Below are 27,160 nucleotides of genomic sequence, written 5' to 3'. Positions count from 1 at the left end.
GGTTTTGATCCGGTTCTGTCCCTGTTACGAGTTCTGCCTGTCCCTCTTGTACTGCGCTACCTCTCGTGTATGACTCTCTGCTTGGGACCCGACTTCTCTCTGCTCGTCCCCTTGGTACCACGTCGCCCTCTTGTGTATGACCTTTGGCTTTGTCTGACTACCCATCTGTTTGTCCCTCCTGTGCCTCGTTTGCCCGTACTGTTGTGATCTCCGTTTTGCCCGACTCTGAGTTGTTGTATGGTGTCCTGTCATATTTGAAAGCAGGACGCTAAGCCCCGCCCCCTTGCAGTCACCTGACCATAGGTCCTGTGCCAGCTTGCTAATTTCAACGTCCACAGGTCCTATGCCTCTTTACTTTCCGGCGCTGACAGGACCCTGACACTAATAGTTTGAAGCACGCATTGTCACCTCTGCTGCCCGCTCCACAGGTATCTTTTAGCACTGTTTCTGTACTCAGGACACGCGCACTGGCTCTGTGAGCGAGTGTAGTGCGGTGTCTCTGACATTATAACTGACCAAAGAACTAAAGTGCGATACCACTCACCACCACCGGGGCAACTTAGAATGAAATATTTTTGAGTTTGAGATGGCAGGAGGAGGCGAGGGCTTGGATATGTGGCTTGAAAGAGAGCAGAGTCGAGGATCACCCCGAGGCACCGAGCATGCGGGACTGTGGAAAGCGAGCAGCCATTGATATTGATGAATAGGTCTGGTGGAGGGGTAGAGTGAGATGGGGGAAAGATGATGAATTCTGTTTTGTCCATGTTCAGTTTTAGAAAGTGAGCAGAGAAGAAGGCTGAGATAGCAGACAGACATTGTGGGATTTCAGTCAGTAAGGAGGCGAGGTTGGGTCCAGATAGGTAGATCTGCGTGTCATCGGCATAGAGGTGATACTGCAAACCGTGGGATTCTATGAGCTGTCCCATGTTCCCCTATTACATCATCATTGAAAATGACCACTCGATCCTCAAAAAAATGTCCTAACGTGGTTTGATGGAATAATATCGTAGTATTTACAGTGCAAGAAAAAAAATACAGGTTCAAGCCAAAAAAATGTAAAAAGAAATGTTTGAAAGAGTAAAAGGATGTAGGGTAATTGAACAATAGATGTTTGTTAATATGTAGATTACACATTGTACCAGGACAGCTAGTTTGTTAACCCGTAAACCAGTGAAGGACAAACTATGCCGGTTGATTAAATACTCAAACAATGAGAGATAAACTCATCCCACCTCCCCCCTGACACTGAGCCACAGATGTGGGTATAGAAAGAGACTTCTATCGCTCTGCAAGAGGAATCAAGTGACTTACCAGGACACCATGACTCCATAAAGGAACACTCTACCAGGACTTCATCAAGAGGGACACAGATTTGACATTCTACAGGATGTCATCTTAGGGGACCATGGGCCCAGCTGAAAGAATATAGATATTCTCCATTGACCATCACTGAACCCAGGGAAGCCAGGATTGAAACCCACTAGTCACCTGGCTCCATGGAGACGTTCAGCGAAGCCAGGTTGTGACCCTCCGATCACCTGGCCATGCATGTCAATGAGACTGTCAGCTTCCTAATCTTGTTGTTGCCTCCTCTCTGTGGGTGCCCGCCAGAAGCGGTGTGCCACTGGAGGGGATAGTCGGCCCTGGAAGCCCCGGAGTTACAGCTTCTCTAATCCCGGCGAGTCAGGAGAAGGTTGAGACTCTGTAATTTTACACCATCTTGGGTATAGTGCTGGGATTGTCCTACGTGTTGTCTGCTTTGTGGTTCAGTAAAGTATCGCCACACTGTTTTACCCTCACCCTGGGTTGTCTGTGTAGTATTACGCCTGCCGGGAAAGGAAAGCAGAAGTTCAGCGGAGTGATCCCCGCTCCATTTGGTCTCGGGTCAGAGGAGGAGAGCACCCGCTGACGCCCCCTGTCTCCACAACCGGAATTGCAGTTTTTTTGGATAATTACTCCAAACCCCAAAAATGCAATGAAAAGCGATCAGACGGTTGTAGGTATTGTAAAATGGTTTCAATAAAACCGTAAAAAAACCCACCAAGCTCTCGCTCAGCAACATCGAACAAAAATAAAAAGGTTTCGGGTCTCGGAAATGATCGACACGAGCAAAATATTTATTATCCAAAGTTCTGATTGTTTTTAGCCACTAAAATAATTAAGACCAACACGCATGGTGTCGCCGTAATCGCGCCGATCTGGAGAATCGTGTCATCAGGGGAATTTTACCTCACAACCAACGCCAAAAATAAAAAAAAAATAAAAAACAACGGTGGGATTGTGGGGTTCGTCCTCATTTCATCTTATTTGGATTTTTTTTCTATGATAAAATGAATGGTGTCATATAAAGTTACAAGACCTCATGGTTTAGGGACATTTATTTGCATCATGTAGGGCTGGAACTTTCCATATTACAGTTTTTCATTAATTATCTGATTGTGCCACATTTGAAATATCACAGCATGAAAAGCCTTTTGTTAAAAGAGCAAGAATACAAGAAAAAAAATCACGTTCAGGAGAGTGGAACTACAAGTCTCAGAGCACTCCATTTTACATCTCCATGGTAACCACGCTAGGGCGCGGGTACAAGACTACATCTCCCACAATGCATAGCGCGTCGTCGGTTCTTGAGCGCGTCAGTGGTGGGGCGGAGTCAATGCTCCGGCCCTCGCTGCTTTCCGTAGATTTCCTTATTCCAGTGTTAGAGGCCGCGGCGCCTGATCGCAGGTAACTATGACAACTACTCCGGTTCCTCGTTGCTTTGCCTATGAGTTTTATCATGTCTTCTCACTGCTGTGTGGAATTAGTCCATGGACCGTAACTCAGAGGACGTGATTTATCCACCATGCTGTACACTTCAGCCTCCATCTCCATGGCCTGTCATTCACCCCATAGGACTTCTTGTGTCTTGTGTTGCCCAGGGACGAGGATGTCATTTACCTGGAATCATAGGAGGCAGATTTGGTGTTTTTTTTCTGTTCTTTGCTGTGACCACTAGGATCAGCCGGGGTCCTGAGAATGAAGGGGCCACAGCACTGACTCCGTGCACAGCGGTGCTCCTTACCATTTGTAGCGCCCCCATTGCATGGAGCCGGAGCGCTGCACTGCAGGTAAAGACTGTGGGATCATCAAAAAAAGTCCACAGGACCAGCGAAGAAATATCACAAGTGCAATCATATAATCCCTTTAAAAATATGAAACTTTAATAAATTGAGGTAAAAAACACCCCTCTAGTGCAATAACACAACAAACTCTATACAATAATAGCCTGTTATTGCACTAGGGGGGTGTTTTTTTACCTCAATTTATTAAAGTTTCATATTTTTAAAGGGATTAAAAGACTGTGGGATCCCCTGCAGGTCACTGCTGTATGTCATCACACACCCGACTTTCAGGGTCCGTGCTGGGACTGCGATGTCCGGATCCTACAGCCTCAGGGGGCGCATATGAAGCTGTTGAGTTCAGGTCCGGACATCGTGGTCCCTACACGGAATATGAAAGTCAGGTGTGAGTGGCTCAGTGGTTAGTGCTGCGTTGGGGATGGCACTTAGCCCTGCCATGGTGCACGGTGCTTAGACCTTCCATGGTGGCTCGGTGCACGGCGCTTAGCCCCGCACGGTGGCTCGGCGCTTAGCCCTGCCATGGTGCTCGGCGCTTAGACCTGCCATGGTGGCTCGGTGCACGGTGGCTCGGCGCTTAGACCTGCCATGGTGGCACGGTGCTTAGCCCCGCACGGTGGCTCAGCGCTTAGACCTGCCATGGTGGCACGGTGCTTAGCCCCGCACGGTGGCTCAGCGCTTAGACCTGCCATGGTGCACGGTGCTTAGACCTGCCATGGTGGCTCAGTGCACGGTGCTTAGCCCCGCACGGTGGCTCGGCGCTTAGACCTGCCATGGTGGCTCGGTGCTTAGCCCCGCACGGTGGCTCGGCGCTTAGACCTGCCATGGTGGCTCGGTGCTCGGCGCTTAGACCTGCCATGGTGGCTCAGTGCTCGGCGCTTAGACCTGCCATGGTGGCTCGGTGCTCGGCGCTTAGACCTGCCATGGTGGCTCGGTGCTCGGCGCTTAGACCTGCCATGGTGGCTCGGTGCTCGGCGCTTAGACCTGCCATGGTGGCTCGGTGCTCGGCGCTTAGACCTGCCATGGTGGCTCGGTGCACGGTGCTTAGCCCCGCACGGTGGCTTGGCGCTTAGACCTGCCATGGTGCACGATGCTTAGACCTGCCATGGTGGCTCGGTGCACGGTGCTTAGCCCTGCCATGGTGGCTCGGCGCTTAGCCCTGCCATGGTGGCTCGGTGCACGGCGCTTAGACCTGCCATGGTGGCTCGGCGCTTAGACCTGCCATGGTGGCTCGGCGCTTAGACCTGCCATGGTGGCTCGGCGCTTAGACCTGCCATGGTGGCTCGGCGCTTAGCCCTGCCATGGTGGCTCGGTGCACGGTGCTTAGACCTGCCATGGTGGCTCGGCGCTTAGACCTGCCATGGTGGCTCGGCGCTTAGACCTGCCATGGTGGCTCGGCGCTTAGACCTGCCATGGTGGCTCGGCGCTTAGACCTGCCATGGTGGCTCGGTGCACGGTGCTTAGCCCCGCACGGTGGCTCGGCGCTTGGCCCTGTAGCGTTGGAGTCCTTTGTTCAAATTGCACCAATAACAATATCTGCAAGAAGTCTCAGGTCACAATCTCTTCCAATAAGAGCTGAGATGCAGTACCGTGAATGGCCACTAGAGAAATCTGTGGTTTTCTGGGTCTATACACTGGGTACATATGACTGCAAACCTCTGATCAGACAGCTATCGGACCTCCATCAATCTGATACTGATGACCCATCCTAAGGACTCCGTTATTACCTGTCTTGCTTTTCCCTCTCTCTCTGATCTGCAGATCATCATGTCTATGTCACATCTCTATGGCAAAGATGAGGACAGCGATGGCGTGGAGATGGAAAGCTTCCAGATCACTGACTGGGACATCCAGAACGAATTCAATCCCAACCGGCGGAAGCACTGGCAGACGAAAGAGGAGGCCACTTACGGCATGTGGGCAGAGCGGGACTCCGATGATGAGAGGCCGAGCTTTGGTGGCAAGAAGTAAGTGCAGTGTTGTACAGAAGGAGGCGCTGTCTGAGTCCCGTGTCCCATAGTTAGAACAGAAGCCACCTATGTACTGTACTGATACGCAGTTAGGGATCATTGCTTGTGATCTTTAGTACAAAGCAGCGATCTGCCCCATATACATAGTTCTGAAAACATCTGCAGTCCCTGTTGTCGCCATGTGCTGCAGATATGTTTAGGGTTATACTATAATCAGTTGTCCGGCAAGTACAAATGTTTTGCAAAAAAGTCTCAGAACTAGAGATGAGCGGAAGGATTCACAAGACTTCAGTCCAGGTCAGTGTGATACCTGGTGGATAGACGGGAGGCCCACAGATTTTGGCGTTCCCGTCACAGCATTTGATTAGCCAGGGCTTAAGCAGTGACGTGATGCACAGATGATGTCTCTCCTCTCCGCCATGTATCACTCACCTGGAGTCTAGTTCCGTGAAACCATCCCCTTATCTCTAATTAGAATGCGTTATAAAAAGGAATATTCAACCCAACTTCTTTATTTTTTTGATGGAGGAATGATATGATGACCAGCGAGCTATGTGACCCCTGTAGCAGGTAACCATTGCAGCTAATGATTGACTGCAGCGGTCACATGCCATGAGATTAATCTACTATATAATTGTCTAGTTCTGTCTGTAATGGAAATCCCACCTCGCTGATTGGTCGCGGCCTAACTGCCGCTACCAATCAGCGACAGTTGCTTAGTCGTCGTGGCAACACGGCCGCATTGCTTATTGTACAGGCACATTACAGCCGTGAAAGGCATCACTGCTGCGTTGCTGATTACACAGGCACAGTCCTGTACATATTCTGGAGTACAATACATTAGGTAATTGGGTAACAGTAAAACAGTGACTGCAGCTCTGGGTGTAACTTGCGTACAATACATTAGGTGACAGCAGAAAAGTGACTGCAGCTCTGGCTGTAACAGGAGTACAATACATTAGATAAGATCTGAACGGTGACTGCAACTCTGGGTGTAACTGGACTACAATACATTAGGTAAAAGCAGAACAGTGACTGCAGCTCTGGGAGTAACTGGAGTACAGTACATTAGATAACAGCAGAACAGTGACTGCAGATCTGGGTGTAACTGGAGTACACTACATTAGGTAACAGCAGAACAGTGACTGCAGCTCTGGGTGTAACAGGAGTACATTAGGTAACAGCAGAACAGTGACTGCAGAGAGTACAGTAAGAGTCCGGGGGCAGTCGGGAGGTGAGTATATCACAATTTTTTATTTTAACAGAGACTCTAGAATACCCGATGCGATAGAATCGGGCCACCATCTAGTATTGATATATATAGTATTCTAAACTTTTTCGTTAAAAAAAAAAAATTCCCACCAGTCAACCCCGTTAAAATATTTTTCTCTAAGAAGCAGACGTTTATTAATGAGTTATTTCAGCCCAAATGAAGAATCATATCCACTAGATAGGTGATGAGTGTTAGATTGGGGTCTGATGATCTATGAACACCACGGATTGATGGTCCCCTGCCGTCAGTGGACTGAGGCCACAATCCAGTGATCTAACATCTATAAAGGCGATGGGTATTTTATGCTGGAATACCACTGTAAGGCTACGTTCACACGTAGCAGAACTCTCGCGGAAATTACCGCGAGAATTCCGAATTCCATTCCGCGGGAAAATCGCATTTTAAATTCCCGCGATTTTCCCACGGAAAAACAAGCATTTTGCAAGCGTTATTAGCTTGCAGAATTCTAGCGTTTTCCAAGCGATCTGGTGCATCGCTTGGAGAACTGATTGACAGGTTGGTCACACTCGTCAAACATAGTGTTTGACGAGTGTGACCAACTTTTTACTATTGAGGCCGCCTATGCGGCATCAATAGTAAAAGATAGAATGTAAAAAATAATTAAAAAAAAATATTATTCTTCTTACCTTCCGGCGTCCCACGCAGCTTTCCCGCCTCTCTCCACGCTCCCGGTCCCAGTAATCCTTTGCAAGAATTACCGTGATGATGTCTTTTTCTCGCGGGATCGCGACGTCTTGCGGAAATTCGCGATGACGTCGCGCAAATGACCATGAGACTTCGCGATCCCGCGAGAACGGACGTCATCGCTCGCAAAGGCTTACTGGGACCGGGAGCGTGGAGAGAGGCGGGAAGGCTGCGCGGGACGTCGGAAGGTGAGAATAACTATATTTTTTATTTTAAATTCTATTTTTTACATGGATATGGTACCCAAAGCAAGGAGGACAGTCTCCTCTCCTCTGGGCCGTGGGTACCATCCGCGAATGTTCTGCTTACTTTTCGTATGGTGTGCACAGCCACATGCGGAAAGTAAGCAGAGCAATGCATTCCTATGGGTGCGGGATCGCCGCGATTCCGCTAAATTAATGAGCATGCTGCGTTTTTTTACCACAAAGCGATTCCGCCGCGGTAAAAACCGCAGCATTAGCACAGCATTGCGGAATCCCATAGGAATGCATGGGGTGCTTATTTTTCGCGCTTTCAGGGCAAAATCGCGCGGTTAAAACTGCCGCGAAAAAAACGCCACGTGTGAACATAGCCTGAAGGGAAAGTCCACTACTCTTAAAAGCTTTATCAATAGGTCAAGGAGGCTTAAAAAATCTATATGCTCCGCTATCTGACGTGGCCACTGCTCAGTTCTGCTGTCTCCCACCGAACTCCTGGCTTCTTCTTCTGGTGGGAGATAGAACGTTACTGCTGCACACTTGACGTTCTGTCTTAACAGAAGGAAACCCTTACAAAAGGCTGAAATGTCCAGAAACATCTGCCTTAAACTAATCACCATGCAGCCGATATGCCAGTACTGTCTGATCCTTTGATACTGGGCATGCTGAGGGTTGTAGTTCGTGGATGCGCTCACATTTTACATGTACATTGAATGGGCTGAGATTCAATTTGGGGATCTCAATGTCTAACACACCAACCTGTCTCTCTCTCAGGTCTCGTGATTACTCCGCACCAGTAAATTTCATCAGCGCTGGGATTCGCAAGCCTGCAGCGGAAGAGAAATCCGATAGTGACTCCGAGAACGAGACACCGACTCCAAAAGTGGAGGAATTCCAGCCAAAGAAGCTGAAAACGGTGCGCTGATCTGCTTATCACACTGTCAGATCGTCTTAAGTGGATGATCCCTCCCCAAGGGAGTATACCCCGGGCAGAGAGATCCGCAGGGGCTGTAACTGAATGGTCAGCCATGTAATAAACCAGTGCCTGTGTGAGCCGGAGCCACTCTACCCAATCACCCACTTTGGTTAGTTGAGTGGGTGATGGCCATGCACCCTATTAAGGGCCACATCTTCGCTTCTGTGATATATAAGGTCTTCTTCTAAAATTATATTAATTTCTACACCAATTGCATTCAATTTCCAGAATGACCAATGTCTTCCAGTATCGTAAGAATTAGAATTTGGGGAAGACTTACTATTCCATATGCTCCAGAAATCTGACTCAAAGGCACAAAACTTGTGCAAAAAAATCAAGCGATCCTTTAGACCCTTTTTGCACCTCAGAAGTGTTTAAAAATGGAGAATTGGCCAAGTAGATAAATTATGCCAGATTTTGGCAGCAAGATATAAAGTAAATCGCCCAATAGAAAAGTGTCTAGCTTCTTGCAAGAAATCTATCAGCGCATGTGCCGGTGTCATTAATAGGCTGCACTTTCAGACTGTGTTGCCGGGTTTAGTAAATCTGATTTAATCGTGTTTGCATTTTGCAGGGTGGAAATTTTAAGCCTTTACAGAAAACATTTGCCGGAGGAATCCGAGCCGGAACTGATTTTGGCTCATGGGAGAAACATACCAAGGGAATCGGTCAGAAACTCCTGCAGAAGATGGGCTACGTTCCTGGGAGAGGCCTGGGAAAGAACGCGCAAGGTAAATGCTGGTTTGGAAATAATAAATTATTAATGATGATGATGAGATTTATCCCCAGGTGGACGAACCACCGATCTGATACTGACCTGATAGGTCATCAGTATCTTCATCTTGGTCAACCTTTTTTAATTATGTTATTATATTATGAAAAGAGTAAAAAGGAATAATATTTTTCTCCAGGCATCATCGCTCCTATTGAGGCCAAGCAAAGAAAAGGCAAAGGAGCGGTGGGTGCGTACGGCTCCGAAAGAACCAAGCAGTCATTGCAGGATTTCCCTACTGTGGATTCTGAGGAAGAGGAGGAAAAGGTCAGTAACGAGTTCAGCAGGATGTTGCACTTTATATTTTAGTACTTCCAATTTTTCACTTTTGTTTTTCTACGTTGCATCCAGGAATTTCAGAAAGAATTGAGTCAATGGAGAAAGGACCCGGGTGGAGGCAAGAAGAAGCCCAAGTATGCCTATAAGACGGTGGAGGAGCTCAAAGCCAAGGGGATGGGAGGGAAGGCAATGTCTGCACCTCAGAAAGAAGTATCTCAAGTAAAGGTTCGTTCTTCCTGTGTAAATACAACTTCCCGCTGCCTGTCTCTCTATAGTTGTCTGGTCACTGCCTTTATGTGTTTATGGGCGAGACCTGTCAATTTTAAAGGGAAGGTGCCATCCAAAAAATTTTTTTTCAGCAATTGAAAAAATGTAAAGAATTAATGTTTACATTTTCTTAAAAAATATTATCATTTGTTTTTAATTTTGCGAAATATGAAAAATAATTTTAAAAAGTTTGGCATTTCCACTTGTTAACACTAGGGGGAGCAGCTACTGAAATCTGGCACAAAAACCTATGACATCTAGGAACACAGTGAGCAGCCATTTTGATGGGGCCTGCAAAGTTACTGACTGTCTTTGAATGTAAAGTCTGGATCAGAACAGGCCATCAATCAGCAGAAATGTTTCCTGGATTTCTGTGGAGCAGACAAGCAGACGGTCCATCCATGTGTATAAAACACAGCACTCTATGTACAATCCCTGGCACTGAACAGGGCGCCCCCCATAGACCAGCACACTGCTCTCCTGAAATACTCTGTGCTGCTGTCACCCTGCTCCTTCCACCATACATCAGGCCCCTGTCACCTCGCTTTCACACATCGCCAGGACAGGATCTGAGGAGAGGAATGGGGTCTTCGGTCACTGAGGATGGCAGGCAGCAAGGATTCTGGGAGCAGGGTGACAGCAGCACAGAGTATTTCAGGAGAGCAGTGTGTGGGTCTATGGGGGCACAGAGGGAGATATATGGGGGAGGAGCAGGGTGACAGCAGCACAGAAATCCAGGAAACATTTCTGCTGATTGATGGCCTGTTCTGATCCAGACTTTGCAGGCAAAGACCCCATTCCCCTCCTCAGATCCTGTCCTGGCGATGTGTGAAAGCGAGGCGACAGGCGCAGTCCGGGGTGACGCTGGGAAGCAGGATGGGGGGGAATGGAGCCATACAGTAACAATAAAAATGAGACCCCTCTCTTCAGCTGCCTCCCCAGCCCTCCCCTGACTGCACCTATTACCCCTGACCCGTGTGCAGGTGCTCAGCCAGAACCACCCTAGAATGTTTTTAGCAGATAATACTGCCATAGTGTTCTCACATAATACCGCCATATACTTCACACATAATGCCGCCATATAGTTCATACCACCATGTAGATCACACATAAAACCAGCAGGGTGACAGCAGCACAGAGTATTTCAGGAGAGCAGTATCACACGGGATAGGATTAGATACACGGCTCAGCAGACAGTATCACACGAGAGGATTAGATACACAGCTCTGCAGTCAATATCACACAGGAGAGGATTAGATACACGGCTCAGCAGTCAGTATCACACAGGAGAGGATTAGATACACAGCTCAGCAGTCAGTATCACAGGAGAGGATTAGATACACGGCTCAGCAGTCAGTATCACACAGGATAGGATTAGAAACACGGCTCAGCAGTCAGTATCACACAGGATAGGATTAGATACATGGCTCAGCAGGCAGTATCACACAGGGGAGGATTAGATACACGGCTCAGCAGACAGTATCACACAGGAGAGGATTAGATACACGGCTCAGCAGACAGTATCACACAGGAGAGGATTAGATACACGGCTCAGCAGTCAGTATCACACAGGAGAGGATTAGATACACGGCTCAGCAGTCAGTATCACACAGGAGAGGATTAGATACACGGCTCAGCAGTCAGTATCACACGGGAGGATTAGATACACGGCTCAGCAGGCAGTATCACACGGGAGGATTAGATACACGGCTCAGTAGTCAGTATCACACAGGGGAGGATTAGATACACGGCTCAGCAGACAGTATCACACAGGGGAGGATTAGATACACGGCTCAGCAGACAGTATCACACAGGAGAGGATTAGATACACGGCTCAGCAGACAGTATCACAGGAGAGGATTAGATACACAGCTCAGCAGGCAGTATCACAGGAGAGGATTAGATACACAGCTCAGCAGGCAGTATCACACCAGACAGTATTACAGATATGCCCACACTGGTGTAACTGCCCCCCCAATTATACACTAGACTATGGGCTGTATATGTCACTGTCCTCCTCAGACAGCCATGAAAGCTCTCATAAAAGGGAAGGTGTCAGATTACCGGAGATCACTGGGGCTGTGTGTGAGTGAGGAGGCAGAGACAGAGCAGGAGGACAGTGGAGCAGGAAGCACGGTGCAGATAGTGGAGCTCAGCAGATAGCACTGGGCTACAGTAAAATGGCGCCCAGCCACACCTACAGCAGTGAATGGTGCAGCCCACAGGGGCGTGCCCACTTCTCTGCTAATGAGGCTGCAATGTGGGGTCGGGAGCCGACCGCAGTCTCCTATGTCCAGGGACGGCCATATTTGCAGACTGTATGAGTCCTCCACAGATCTGCAAATCAATATGGCAGCGCCCAGTGGCTACATTAAAACATTATTACAAACAAACCATAAATCCTAGTTAGTACAACATTTGCTGAAACAACATGTTTTGTTACTTACTCTTTTTTTGCAAATTATATAAAATTGCGGCACCTTCCCTTTAAGGAACCAGCCCAGAATAAACTCTTCCTAAACGTGGGCACATAACACAGACGTAGGTGATCTTCAGGATGGTAGATAAATGTATGATCTTTCCCCTGTGCGCCTTCACTGGTGAGCGCCCAGTTCTGGCCAGCGGTGCAGCCATGTTGCTGGACTGAACTGTCAATCATCAGGGGCCAGGAGGTTGATGCAGTTCTGAAGACCAATGGTGAGACAACCCCTTTAAAGAAGTCTCTTTAGGATCTGATTTGCGGAGGACCATCTCCCCGTACTTCTGCCACATAGATCCCTTTATTGCAGTATCTGTCCCCATGCCATTTACTTTGATGGGTCAGTACCTCATATGGTAAATGAGCAGTGGCCGCCAACAAGCGTCATGGCCTCTTCCTGCCAGAGTTTGGGTCCCAGTGGTCTTGGCCCCAAAAGTCACACATTAACGACCCATCAGAAGTTAGCCATTAATGTCATGACCTGAGAAAACGTACTAGGCTAATGTAGTGTCACCCCTTCTTTTTTCGATCAACCATCAGAAAATAAGTGTGTTTCCTTCTCTATGTGACTTATTGATAATTTTGCATTTTCCTTCTGCTCAGGTGATCGATATGACTGGACGAGAGCAGAAAGTCTATTACAGCTACAGCCAGATCTCCCACAAACACAACATCCCAGGAGAGACCCCCGCAGCTGGAAAAGAGGAGAAGCCTCAGGGGTTTGCCCTGCCCGAACTGGAGCACAATCTGCAGCTCCTGATCGAGATGACGGAGCAGGAAATCATCCAGAACGACCGGCAGCTGCAGTACGAGAGGGACATGGTTGTGAATCTAACTCACGAGCTGGAGAATCTCTCTGAAGTCTTATCCAGGGAGGACAAGGCCATTTATAACCTGAGCCAGGTCCTGAAAACGGTGGAGGAATGTGAGCGGAGATTGCAACCGGGCTGCGACAATCCGCTGACGTTGGAGGAGTGCGCACGCGTTTTCCAGATGCTGCAGGACAAGTACTATGAAGAATACAAAATGTCAGAGAAGACAGACCTGGCCGTAGCTATTGTCTACCCCCTGATGAAAGAATACTTCAAGGACTGGAACCCCCTGAGGGTGAGTGAACTGGGGGAAACGTTCTATGATTGGGAAGTTTCGGCGAGCTTTCATTCACGTGACACGGTAGGGATGGACGCTATGGCAGTATGTCACTGGTATTGATCACTGCAATTATTTATCTTTTATTATCAAAAAACTAATTCTGATTGATGGTTTAGGATCCTTTGTACGGTATTGACGTCATGACCGTATGGAAGAATCTTCTGGAGGAAGGTCATCTATCACATAGTGCGCAGGACGCATCAATGGACTCCTATCATAGGTACATTCTGGCTTCTCTTACTGCCCAGACCTCTAATTAAAATGTCACCCATGACTCATCCTAGAACTGCAGGACACTGGTCTAGTAGCCACATTAGTAGTCACAGCCATGCGTGCCGCCTATCCTGATTGTATTCACGGTGCAATGCTATTGCTGCGATTTGTCTTACTAATCAGAAGGGACAGCGGCAGGTAGGATGAGGCACACAGCTGCTGTGGTCTGGTGGCCATGGACTACTGACATGGCCGATTGACTAAGGTCCTTTAAGTCTTTTTACTCGTCTCTCATACAGGAGTCCTTCAAAGTACATTTTGCAAATGCAATTTTTTAGGGTCACAATTGGCCAGACATTTCATCCCCGAGACAGGTTCCATCATGTTTCCAGATTCAGCTGATCGCACATGAGTCCTTGGTGAAATTTCTTCTGAAAATCTTTTGCTATTTTTTTTTTTCTGCAGACTTCTCTGGGACACTTGGCTTCCATTCCTGAGAAACTTCATCACACAGTGGCAACCCCGAAACTGCGCCCCCATGGTGGACTTCTTGGATAACTGGGTCCACTTGTTGCCGGTTTGGATTATGGATAATATATTGGACCAACTCATTTTTCCCAAATTGCAGAAAGAGGTAAGATGACAGCTGCTGGTATGTTGTGGCATAATTTATGATACATACTAGCCAGCTTTGAGAAGACCACCCATGTAGAAGACCACTTTCCAATGCAATTACAGGTGCTTGTCTGAGAAAAGTCTCACTGCAAACATAAAAAAGAAAGTAAAAGGTTTTTCCCAGCATTGAAAGTTAAACCCATGTACAGAATAGGTGATTTGCGCTGATCACCTGGGGTCTTATCGTTTGGACCCCCACTGCTCCCGATTACTGGGCTTTCTCCGGCGGACGGACCCCCTATTGATCAGAAAAATCCCTTCTTCTTTGGATATGTATTAATCTTCAATTTGAAACTAATAAATTTAAAAATCCTTCCTCTTTGTGACTACAGCTCCTATGCAGACCTATGCATCTCCATGGTTACAGACTACAACTAACCCCAGTGTAGTCGGTCGTGAGTGGCTTTGCTCTTAATGCCTTTTTCTATAGACTGTAGAACAATGGACAGATGGGAGAGAGTAAGCTCAGGCTGCAAAGTATGGCAGGATTGGTAATCACAGAGACAAAAAAGGCTACATAGGAGCTGAATACACAAAACGGTGCCAGCTTTATCAGTCGAGGCTATTTGCATATTATTTTTTTTTTTTTTTTTTTTTTTTTTTTAAGCCTTCAAATTACAATATATTTTTTTTTTTATCTTTTGTATCAAGGTTGAAAACTGGAACCCCCTGACAGACACGGTACCCATACACTCATGGATTCACCCCTGGCTGCCATTGATGCAGTCACGGCTGGAGCCGCTGTTCTCTCCAATCAGAAACAAGCTCGCTAACGCCCTCCAGAAGTGGCACCCCAGCGACTCCTCGGCCAAGCTGATCCTGCAGCCCTGGAAGGAGGTCTTTACTCCAGGATCGTGGGAAGCCTTCATGGTGAAAAACATTGTGCCCAAATTGGGTAAGATGTCGTGCAAGAAATAGAGTAGAATGTTACACAGCCACCAACACTTGTTATGTAGAAGGGAACAGATCAAGAAGCATGTCCGTCGTGCAAAGTGGATGGTGTGGGGCATCACTTTATGATCAGCGGGGTCCAAACTTGGCAATCGATCCTGAGAATGAAGGGGCTGCAGGGCTGGTTCAGACTGCAATCAGATTACTGCTTCTTCTTATACACCCTGCCACCATGGAGTAGACATGACCTGTATTGGGGCTGCTGCATTTTGTCTGCTGTTGATAATTTCTTTCTAAGTGGTGTGGATGTCTCCCACCTTCCCTCACTTGCAGGGAGCTGAAGCACTGGCCCGTTAAAAGAGAATGTGGCCGGCTGCAGTTCCCTCTTGAAACTAATGGTACGGCTTTATCAGACCTGGTGCAAAAAAAAATTAAATGCAAACTAGCCGAAAAGTGCATTGGGAGGGTGTTAGTGGAGTCCGAGTACATGGACACGCCCTTCGTGCACTTCCTGGCTAATTTACATGCGGTTTTTCAGCTCAGTTTCTCAACGCTGGCACATCGGATTACTACAGGACACGTATCATTTGTATTGTCATACTTGGACCTATCTAGACTAAAATCATCCAGGTGCCCTAAAGGGGTTGATAAATAAGTAGTCGGAGTGTGTAATTTTGCTGCATGGATGGCCATGACAGACACATAAGACGTCCTATGAGCTAGACTAATGCTGACGATGTCTCGGTGTCTCGCAGCTTTGTGTCTGGGGGAGTTTGTCATTAATCCGCACCAGCAGCACATGGACGTCTTCCACTGGATAATGGATTGGGAGGGGATGATCTCTCTGTCCAGCCTCGTAGGACTCCTGGAGAAGAACTTCTTCCCAAAGTGGCTCCAGGTAAGTGGATTTTACCCTGGGCTCGTTCTTCACAGGCTGGCCGAGCTTCAAAGATACCGGGAGTAAGTGGCTTATACATGTAACGTCTTTATGGGAGCGACTCCGGCGATTAATGCAGCTTTTCACTAATCCTTCTGATTATGGCCATACACAGGCTATTGGTTTCTGCATGGAGCAATGGAACTCCTGTGCCGGCACAGCTTTATTCTAACAGGCCCCTTCTCGAGATCGTCCAGACCCTAGGGACAACTTGCTAGGATTGGAATGACCCTTTAAAACAAATGCTAGCAGTGGAGGTACAGGCAGTGTTGTACTGAGATATCTCTGGCAATCCCATAGTCTTATCTCCCATGATCAGAGCTGTGGTGCCCATGTTCGGCCATCACTCCATGCAGACGGGATACCCGCATCCCCTTCCCAGGATCGTTGGCGGTGCCAGTGGTGTGATCAACAAGTTATCTGTTCATGGGCAATACTGGGCTGATTTGATCCAAACCCTTTCTTTCCAGAAATAAATATATTTTTTTTGTCTATGGTTCTGTATTAAGGCGTTATCAGCACCAAGTATTGCAGAGGTATACTTCTGGTCAGCAGTGCTTCTTCCAGGGTAAACTTCAGTAATATGGCTTCTGCCGGATCAGGACATGTGAGACATGCAGCGCTATAGGCCCGTACACTAATGTGGATTATCGCTGCGTCCTGTAGCAGGCTTCCCTCCATGTTTACGTACGGTGTTAGATCGGCTCTGTCTGACTATCGATTTTCTTTGCAGGTTTTATGCTCCTGGCTCAGCAATAATCCAAACTATGAGGAGATCACGAAGTGGTATCTTGGCTGGAAGTCCATGTTCTCTGACCAGATTTTAGCCCATCCAGGAATCAAGGACAGATTTAATGAAGCTTTGGACATAATGAATAGAGCTGTGTCCTCCAATGCTGGTAAGTGCAACATCGATCAGCACCCATCCATATGAAAGGAAATGGGGGCAAGCTCATTTATCCGGTACCACCTGTCCTGTATTTGTAGGGATTTACTCCCCACACGTGTAGTCAGGCCTGTATTATGGCGTTATCGGCACCACGGATTACAGACTATGTATACTCCATTGTAGGAAATGCTTCTTGCAGGGTAAACCTCAGTAATACGGCTTCTATTGGATCAGGACATTTGAGGTATGCAGAGATATAGGCCCGTAGACTTCTACGGGTGTTTCGATTTCTGCTCCTTATTGTCCATTCGTGTGCATTAAGCCTGAAGACCCCAATACACATGAGCTCAAAGTGGTTGTCTCATGTTGTTAAATGGGTAAAATCTCAGTGTGCTTGTAAACAAGAAACTTTGCAATTTACCTCTTATTATAAAAGTCATTTGGTTCTCAAAAGGTTTCTTAAGTTTATAGTTTACAGCTCGACTTGGTTACCGTCCACCGCTGCAGTGTATTGGACGTGTTTGGTTCCTTAGGAAAGGGACGCACGCTTGCAAGCTCTTTGCTATACAGCTTGCTGGGGATGGCTGCATCCAGCCGTCTCTGTAGTGTCCCTGCGATCCACCATCGCTGCAGTTAAAGATGCTTTATATAGCAGCACGGGAGCATGCAGAGATTAGGCCAGAGGCGCAATCATGAGGCCGGTCCCAAATGTCAATCGTCAGGAGCGCACTGGCAACCATCGTCTGATACTTTGTGTATAGGCGCCACTCCGTGAGGTTTTAATGGTCTTTTTCCCTGAGCTAAAACCAGTGAATCGAGGTTCAGTTGAACTCGTATACAGTATATTGATCTGGGCCCAGGAGAAAACACGTTCACCATAGCGGCCTATTAGTCGGCCATAACGTACCCTTATTCTCTGTTCTCTTCCCAGGGGTCTACATGCAACCTGGCGCCCGGGAAAGCTTCGCCTACCTGACCCAGACGGAGAGAAGGAAAGACTTCCAGTACGAAGCCATGCAGGAGCGACGGGACGCAGAAAGCATCGCACAGAGAGGCATCGGGGTCGCTACCGTACCCATGAACTTTAAGGACTTGATCCAGTCTAAAGCCGAGGAGCACAACATCGTCTTTATGCCTCTTATCGGCAAACGGCACGAAGGGAAGCAGCTGTACAACTTCAACCGCATCGTCATCTACATAGACAGAGGGGTGGTGTACGTGCAGGGGGAGAAGACCTGGGTGCCCACCTCTCTGCAGAGCCTGATAGACATGGCCAAGTAGAGGACACTCCTCCATCTGACTGTATAGAAGGAAAGCACGATGCACTGGATGACAGAACCGGAGCTTTTTACTGCCATGAAACCTTTTTTTTTTAACTCATGTTTATTTCACTGTTCAGGGTACTGTCATCTCAACCAACTAAGACTGAATATCTGTGTCCCTGCGACGGCCATAGATAATCAGGACTGTGGAAAAAGCCGAACAGACAATATCCATAACTCCCATAAAAATGAGTGGGAAGTCTGGAATCCGTCTCCTGCCACCTCACCTGTTTCCGTACTTCTGGCCACCGCATACATACATATACTCAATTTCAGCCATGATTGGTGGAGATGGAAATATCCAATATTAAATATCTAGCAGGTGAAGGGTGGACCACCCAGCAGAGGAGAAGCCACTCAGTCTAAAACCTTAGCTGGTTGGCGTACATTAAATGTGACCATTTCTGACAACTGTCGTGATTTGTGCACATAACATTTCGTGTCTCATGATTGATATGCGACCACCAGCACTCGGCTCAGTGGGAGGATTGCTACACGCACTGAACACCAGGTGGCACTATACTAGTTGTTTTACCAGCGCTGGGTATTTTTTTAAAAACCTGTAAATGGCAAATGTCTTTACAATAAAATAATTACTGGAGAGACAATACTTGACATAGATTGGGGTCCTTAAATTACGGTCTGTCATTTGTTGGCCAGAGCAGAGCTCTTCAGGACCCAGGATGTCAATGCGTTGCCTAACAGCCATATTAATTTGGATGATAATGGTATAATCTATATTTTTTCCTGAGCTGTAGAGGAATAGACAGTTACCCTTTAAGTTGCCATAGACTAAGATGGCCATTGGCTGTACTCTCATTCGTCTGATGGCCCCGGTGTATATTAGATGATGACCGACCCTCCTGAAATCAGGTTCAGCCGACGTTAATGTTTATAGGATCGGCTTTCCTGAAGACGTCTTATGACCAGATCCAGGAGCCTTATGGCCACCAAGACGCCGTCTGCCTCCAGCACAGACTGATTCTGGTCTAGATCCCGAGCAGCTGATGATCACCCGCAGACGATGGCAGGTCCGGGCATGAAGATCACCCGCAGACGACGGCTGGACCGGTCATGATGGTCACCCGCAGACGATGGCAGGACCGGGAATGATGATCACCCGCAGACGACGGCAGGACCGGGCATGATGATCACCCGCAGATGACGGCAGGACCGGGCATGATGGTCACCCGCAGACGACGGCAGGACCGGGCATGATGATCACCCGCAGACGGCAGGACCGGTCATGATGATCACCCACAGACAACGGCAGGACCGGGCATGATGAACACCCGCAGACGACGGCAGGACCCGGGCATGATCACCCGCAGACGGCAGGACCGGGCATGATGATCACCCGCAGACGACGGCAGGACCGGGCATGATGGTCACCCGCAGACGACGGCAGGACCGGGCATGATGATCACCCGCAGACGGCAGGACCGGGCATGATGATCACCCGCAGACGACGGCAGGACCGGGCATGATGGTCACCCGCAGACGACGGCAGGACCCGGGCATGATGATCACCCGCAGACGACGGCAGGACCGGGCATGATGGTCACCCGCAGACGACGGCAGGACCGGGCATGATGATCACCCGCAGACGACGGCAGGACCGGGCATGATGATCACCCGCAGACGACGGCAGGACCGGGCATGATGGTCACCCGCAGACGACGGCAGGACCCGGGCATGATGATCACCCGCAGACGACGGCAGGACCGGGCATGATGATCACCCGCAGACGACGGCAGGACCGGGCATGATGATCACCCGCAGACGACGGCATGATGGTCACCCGCAGACGACGGCAGGACCGGGCATGATGGTCACCCGCAGACGACGGCAGGACCGGGCATGATGGTCACCCGCAGACGACGGCAGGACCGGGCATGATGGTCACCCGCAGACGACGGCAGGACCGGGCATGATGATCACCCGCAGACGACGGCAGGACCGGGCATGATGATCACCCGCAGACGACGGCAGGACCGGGCATGATGATCACCCGCAGACGACGGCAGGACCGGGCATGATGATCACCCGCAGACGACGGCAGGACCGGGCATGATGATCACCCGCAGACGACGGCAGGACCGGGCATGATGATCACCCGCAGACGACGGCAGGACCCGGGCATGATGATCACCCGCAGACGACGGCAGGACCCGGGCAAGATGATCACCCGCAGACGGCAGGACCGGGCATGATGGTCACCCGCAGACGACGGCAGGACCCGGGCAAGATGATCACCCGCAGACGGCAGGACCGGGCATGATGGTCACCCGCAGACGACGGCTGGACCGGTCATGATGGTCACCCGCAGACGACGGCAGGACCGGGCATGATGATCACCCGCAGACGACGGCAGGACCGGGCATGATGATCACCCGCAGACGACGGCAGGACCGGGCATGATGATCACCCGCAGATGACGGCAGGACCGGGCATGATGATCACCCGCAGACGACGGCAGGACCGGGCATGATGATCACCCGCAGACGACGGCATGATGGTCACCCGCAGACGACGGCAGGACCGGGCATGATGATCACCCGCAGACGACGGCAGGACCGGGCATGATGGTCACCCGCAGACGACGGCAGGACCCGGGCATGATGATCACCCGCAGACGACGGCAGGACCGGGCATGATGATCACCCGCAGACGACGGCAGGACCGGGCATGATGATCACCCGCAGACAACGGCATGATGGTCACCCGCAGACGACGGCAGGACCGGGCATGATGATCACCCGCAGACGACGGCAGGACCCGGGCATGATGGTCACCCGCAGACGACGGCAGGACCGGGCATGATGGTCACCCGCAGACGACGGCAGGACCGGGCATGATGATCACCCGCAGACGACGGCAGGACCGGGCATGATGATCACCCGCAGACGACGGCAGGACCGGGCATGATGATCACCCGCAGACGACGGCAGGACCGGGCATGATGATCACCCGCAGACGACGGCAGGACCGGGCATGATGATCACCCGCAGACGACGGCAGGACCGGGCATGATGATCACCCGCAGACGACGGCAGGACCGGGCATGATGATCACCCGCAGACGACGGCAGGACCCGGGCAAGATGATCACCCGCAGACGGCAGGACCGGTCATGATGGTCACCCGCAGACGACGGCTGGACCGGTCATGATGGTCACCCGCAGACGACGGCTGGACCGGGCATGATGATCACCCGCAGACGACGGCAGGACCGGGCATGATGATCACCCGCAGACGACGGCAGGACCGGGCATGATGATCACCCGCAGACGACGGCATGATGGTCACCCGCAGACGACGGCAGGACCGGGCATGATGATCACCCGCAGACGACGGCATGATGGTCACCCGCAGACGACGGCAGGACCGGGCATGATGATCACCCGCAGACGACGGCAGGACCCGGGCATGATGGTCACCCGCAGACGACGGCAGGACCGGGCATGATGGTCACCCGCAGACGACGGCAGGACCGGGCATGATGATCACCCGCAGACGACGGCAGGACCGGGCATGATGATCACCCGCAGACGACGGCATGATGGTCACCCGCAGACGACGGCAGGACCGGGCATGATGATCACCCGCAGACGACGGCATGATGGTCACCCGCAGACGACGGCAGGACCGGGCATGATGATCACCCGCAGACGACGGCAGGACCCGGGCATGATGGTCACCCGCAGACGACGGCAGGACCGGGCATGATGGTCACCCGCAGACGACGGCAGGACCGGGCATGATGATCACCCGCAGACGACGGCAGGACCGGGCATGATGATCACCCGCAGACGACAGCAGGACCGGGCATGATGATCACCCGCAGACGACGGCAGGACCGGGCATGATGATCACCCGCAGACGACGGCAGGACCGGGCATGATGATCACCCGCAGACGACGGCAGGACCGGGCATGATGATCACCCGCAGACGACTGCAGGACCGGGCATGATGATCACCCGCAGACGACGGCAGGACCGGGCATGATGATCACCCGCAGACGACGGCAGGACCGGGCATGATGATCACCCGCAGACGACGGCAGGACCGGGCATGATGATCACCCGCAGACGACGGCAGGACCGGGCATGATGATCACCCGCAGACGACGGCAGGACCGGGCATGATGATCACCCGCAGACGACGGCAGGACCGGGCATGATGATCACCCGCAGACGACGGCAGGACCGGGCATGATGATCACCCGCAGACGACGGCAGGACCCGGGCATGATGATCACCCGCAGACGACGGCAGGACCCGGGCAAGATGATCACCCGCAGACGACGGCAGGACCGGGCATGATGGTCACCCGCAGACGACGGCTGGACCGGTCATGATGGTCACCCGCAGACGACGGCTGGACCGGGCATGATGATCACCCGCAGACGACGGCAGGACCGGGCATGATGATCACCCGCAGACGACGGCAGGACCGGGCATGATGATCACCCGCAGACGACGGCAGGACCGGGCATGATGATCACCCGCAGACGACGGCAGGACCGGGCATGATGATCACCCGCAGACGACGGCAGGACCCGGGCATGATGATCACCCGCAGACGACGGCAGGACCCGGGCAAGATGATCACCCGCAGACGGCAGGACCGGGCATGATGGTCACCCGCAGACGACGGCAGGACCCGGGCAAGATGATCACCCGCAGACGACGGCAGGACCGGGGCAGAACCTGACGGGGATGTGCTGAAGGTGCCTCTTTGCACTGTCATCGTTTCCTGTAACAGCAGTTCTAGGAATATTTCTTCTTTAAGGGAAGAAAAAACTCCAGCAAAACTGATAAAACTGATGCTGCTTATTTGGTGCGGATTTTTCTGCAGATATTCAGACATATGGATTTGTTATCCTCACCCGATACAGGGATGAGGTTACCCTCAGTGGGTGACGCCGTGATTGTGTGCTCAAATAGCTTTAAGTTTGCGTGTTTGGTGCAGAACATTCTGCAGCTAGGACCGTTCAAGTTTTGCTGTGAATTTTGCTGCAGATTTGTCTCGGACTTCGCTGGCTGCCAGGGTGAGGTCCGGGACGTGTTCTGCAAAATGAATGCAAAACTGCGGATCTTAAAATCTGCATCATAGATCAATTTACGCCTGGAAAATTCTGCAAGGTTTGTTTCGTCTCCGCTACATTGTGGGTAATGGATTCCGCTGCAGATTTGTAGCTGGAAAATCCCTCTGCACCCCTGGGGTAGGTACGTTTCACCCATGGTAGCACAATATTGGGACTGAAGATTATTTGCATCTAATGGATAGTGATAGGAGGCTGTAACAATCTGATCGGAAGTGGTCCGACCTCTGGGACCCCCATTGATCTGGAGAACAAGAGCCAAGGTCCCCTCGGCTTATTCCCGGGCACAATGGATGGTCGGCAGCGTTACTGCGCTTAAATAGCAATGTTGCCCCGTTCTGAGAACCAATGGGGGTCCCGTCAGTCACATCTCCACCCAACAGGAAATGTTGGAGAAAAGAAATAGACAGAAATGTCTTAAACTTCCGCCTCCAGCTTCAGTCACACTCCTTCTATGAGGTCCAAGTTATACAGAGCCCAATACTGCACCCGTAGGAAACGAGGGGTCGGTAAAGCACCGCCATATGACCCCAATTTCAGACAGCGGCAGTTTTCCCGTTAATCATGGGGCCGTACATTTGTTTTAAGTAAATTGATTTAAAAACTTTATTTGGAGGGGGAGTTGTGACTTTTTGCAGCATGTTATGCGGTGCGACCTGCAGGGGTCGCTCTTGTACCTCCTGATTTTGTCCGAAGGCTTCCTTCTATATATCAGGAACACCATGAGTCACATAACACGATCCTACAAAAGAAGCACAATAGCCGGTACTGTAATAGAAGGTCACCCGCTAATCCTACAGGAGAAAGCCCATAACGGTGCAGAGCGGAACTATCCACGGCGCGTCTCTTCACCAGTAATTGTCATTGTTTGGTTCTAATTTGAAGGGTTTTGGAAGCGAACAATAATCTAGATGTTCACTGACAGCAAGCAGAGGTATATGAGGTCTCGAGCACATTCGTCATCTCTTACACAGAGGAACGTCATGAATGTCTTCTACTTCGTTTGCGTGGCCGACTACATGGAATTATGTCGTTACATTTCCATGCTACCTCAGGGATGTGCTGTGGTGCCATACAGAGGCAGCATAAGGCACGGCTGGCACCCTATGCACCACATACAGAGGCGGCATAAGGTACGGCTGGCACCCTATGCACCACATACAGAGGCGGCATAAGGCACGGCTGGCACCCTATGCACCACATACAGAGGCGGCATAAGGCACGGCTGGCACCCTATGCACCACATACAGAGGCAGCATAAGGCACGGTTGGCACCCTTTGCACCACATACAGAGGCGGCATAAGGTACGGCTGGCACCCTATGCACCACATACAGAGGCGGCATAAGGCACGGCTGGCACCCTATGCACCACATACAGAGGCGGCATAAGGCACGGCTGGTACCCTATGCACCACATACAGAGGCGGCATAAGGCACGGCTGGCACCCTATGCACCACATACAGAGGCGGCATAAGGCACGGCTGGTACCCTTTGCACCACATACAGAGGCGGCATAAGTTACGGCTGGCACCCTATGCACCACATACAGAGGCGGCATAAGGCACGGCTGGTACCCTTTGCACCACATACAGAGGCGGCATAAGGCACGGCTGGCACCCTATGCACCACATACAGAGGCGGCATAAGGTACGGCTGGTACCCTATGCACCACATACAGAGGCGGCATAAGGTACGGCTGGTACCCTATGCACCACATACAGAGGCGGCATAAGGCACGGCTGGTACCCTATGCACCACATACAGAGGCGGCATAAGGTACGGCTGGTACCCTATGCACCACATACAGAGGCGGCATAAGGTACGGCTGGTACCCTATGCACCACATACAGAGGCGGCATAAGGTACGGCTGGCACCCTTTGCACCACATACAGAGGCGGCATAAGGCACGGCTGGCACCCTTTGCACCACATACAGAGGCGGCATAAGGTACGGCTGGCACCCTATGCACCACATACAGAGGCGGCATAAGGCACGGCTGGCACCCTATGCACCACATACAGAGGCGGCATAAGGCACGGCTGGCACCCTATGCACCACATACAGAGGCGGCATAAGGCACGGCTGGCACCCTATGCACCACATACAGAGGCGGCATAAGGCACGGCTGGCACCCTATGCACCACATACAGAGGCGGCATAAGGCACGGCTGGCACCCTATGCACCACATACAGAGGCGGCATAAGGCACGGCTGGTACCCTTTGCACCACATACAGAGGCGGCATAAGGCACGGCTGGCACCCTATGCACCACATACAGAGGCGGCATAAGGCACGGCTGGCACCCTATGCACCACATACAGAGGCGGCATAAGGTACGGCTGGTACCCTATGCACCACATACAGAGGCGGCATAAGGTACGGCTGGTACCCTATGCACCACATACAGAGGCGGCATAAGGCACGGCTGGCACCCTATGCACCACATACAGAGGCGGCATAAGGTACGGCTGGTACCCTATGCACCACATACAGAGGCGTCATAAGGCACGGCTGGCACCCTATGCACCACATACAGAGGCGGCATAAGGCACGGCTGGCACCCTATGCACCACATACAGAGGCGGCATAAGGTACGGCTGGTACCCTATGCACCACATATAGAGGCGGCATAAGGCACGGCTGGCAACCTATGCACCACATGCAAAGGCGGCATAAGGTACGGCTGGTACCCTATGCACCACATACAGAGGCGGCATAAGGCACAGCTGGCAACCTATGCACCACATACAAAGGTGGCATAAGGCACGGCTGGCACCCTATGCACCACATACAGAGGCGGCATAAGGCACGGCTGGCACCTTATGCACCAGATACAGAGGCAGCAAAAGGTACGGCTGGCACCCTATGCATCACATACAGAGGCGGCATAAGGCACGGCTGGCACCCTATGCACCACATACAGAGGTGGCATAAGGTACGGCTGGCACCCTATGCACCACATACAGAGGTGGCATAAGGCACGGCTGGCACCCTATGCACCACATACAGAGGCGGCATAAGGCACGGCTGGTACACTATGCACCACATACAGAGGTGGCATAAGGTACGGCTGGCACCCTATGCACCACATACAGAGGTGGCATAAGGCACGGCTGGCACCCTGTGCACCTCATACAGAGGCGGCATAAGGTACGGCTGGAACCCTATTCATCACGTTCTGAGGCAGCATAAGGCACGGCTGGCACCCTAAGCACCATCATGCAAGCTCCAAGTTGTATGGAACCATAGTAGGTCACCCATAGCAGTGTATGGGGCCGTACTGTACATGCTCCTACAATGACAGAAGACCCCAGATGTAGGAGTTTTAAGGAATCACAACACTATACATGCTGGAGAGTCCCAAATTTGCGGAGATGTCCTAGGAGATCAAAGTATGTCCCAACATCAAATGCATCTGCGTCCGCAGAAGAAATATGCAGCTGAATACATATGTGGAGCAGGGAGCCGGCCGATCCCTGCTCCACCGTTCATTCACATGATATTATCAGGTCATGTGACTGGCAGCAGCGGCCAGAGAAGCAGGACTCAGGCAAGTGGGATCTTACATTGTCTGGAGGCCATGAAGGAGGCACCATACTATGTGGGAATACTAGCGGGCTTTACTAGGATGATATCCCTGTGAGGAGGCGTATAAAGGACTGGATGAGGTTAGTGTAAAATACAGACTGCTGTGTAATCGACCCTTTCCTAACTTTCAAAGTTGGGGCCATACAGCCCCCCATAATACGGTACTGCCGGACTCCGTGTTCCGCTGGCGTGTATGTGACTGATGCTCTGCGTATCGAGAACGGACGCTGCAGTCAGATGCGAGCACAGGAGCTTGCACTCTATCGTTTTATATGCAATTTGTGAACATTTCTGGTGTCTGAACGACATTTTGTTTCTCTTTTAGATTTTCTTGCCAAACCACAA

General features: G+C 50.9%; 1 protein-coding gene across 2 annotated transcripts; it reads left to right on the top strand.

Moving 5' to 3' along the window:
* Nucleotides 1-2,616: 2,616 nt before the first annotated feature.
* Nucleotides 2,617-18,726, top strand: TFIP11 (tuftelin interacting protein 11). 2 transcript variants are annotated; one of them, XM_073541794.1, is made up of 13 exons: nt 2,617-2,727; nt 4,881-5,086; nt 8,039-8,180; nt 8,815-8,971; nt 9,152-9,279; nt 9,364-9,516; nt 12,641-13,144; nt 13,306-13,409; nt 13,868-14,036; nt 14,729-14,972; nt 15,724-15,866; nt 16,639-16,804; nt 17,726-18,726. In XM_073541794.1, the coding sequence occupies exons 2-13, from the start codon at nt 4,887-4,889 to the stop codon at nt 18,073-18,075; spliced, it is 2,460 nt and encodes an 819-aa protein (XP_073397895.1). In that variant the 5' UTR covers nt 2,617-2,727; nt 4,881-4,886; the 3' UTR covers nt 18,076-18,726. The 2 variants fall into 2 exon arrangements, with proteins under 2 accessions (XP_073397895.1, XP_073397894.1); XM_073541793.1 differs by lacking the exon at nt 2,617-2,727 and adding an exon at nt 2,734-3,110.
* The last annotated feature ends 8,434 nt before the right edge of the window (nt 18,727-27,160 follow it).

This window comes from Dendrobates tinctorius, unplaced genomic scaffold, assembly GCF_039654945.1.
Source record: "Dendrobates tinctorius isolate UK_male_01 unplaced genomic scaffold, ASM3965494v1 ptg000124l, whole genome shotgun sequence".
In the NCBI taxonomy this organism is placed as follows: Eukaryota; Metazoa; Chordata; class Amphibia; order Anura; family Dendrobatidae; genus Dendrobates; species Dendrobates tinctorius.
The sequence above is the reverse complement of the archived record's forward strand: the minus strand, read 5'-3'. Positions and strand labels throughout refer to the sequence as shown.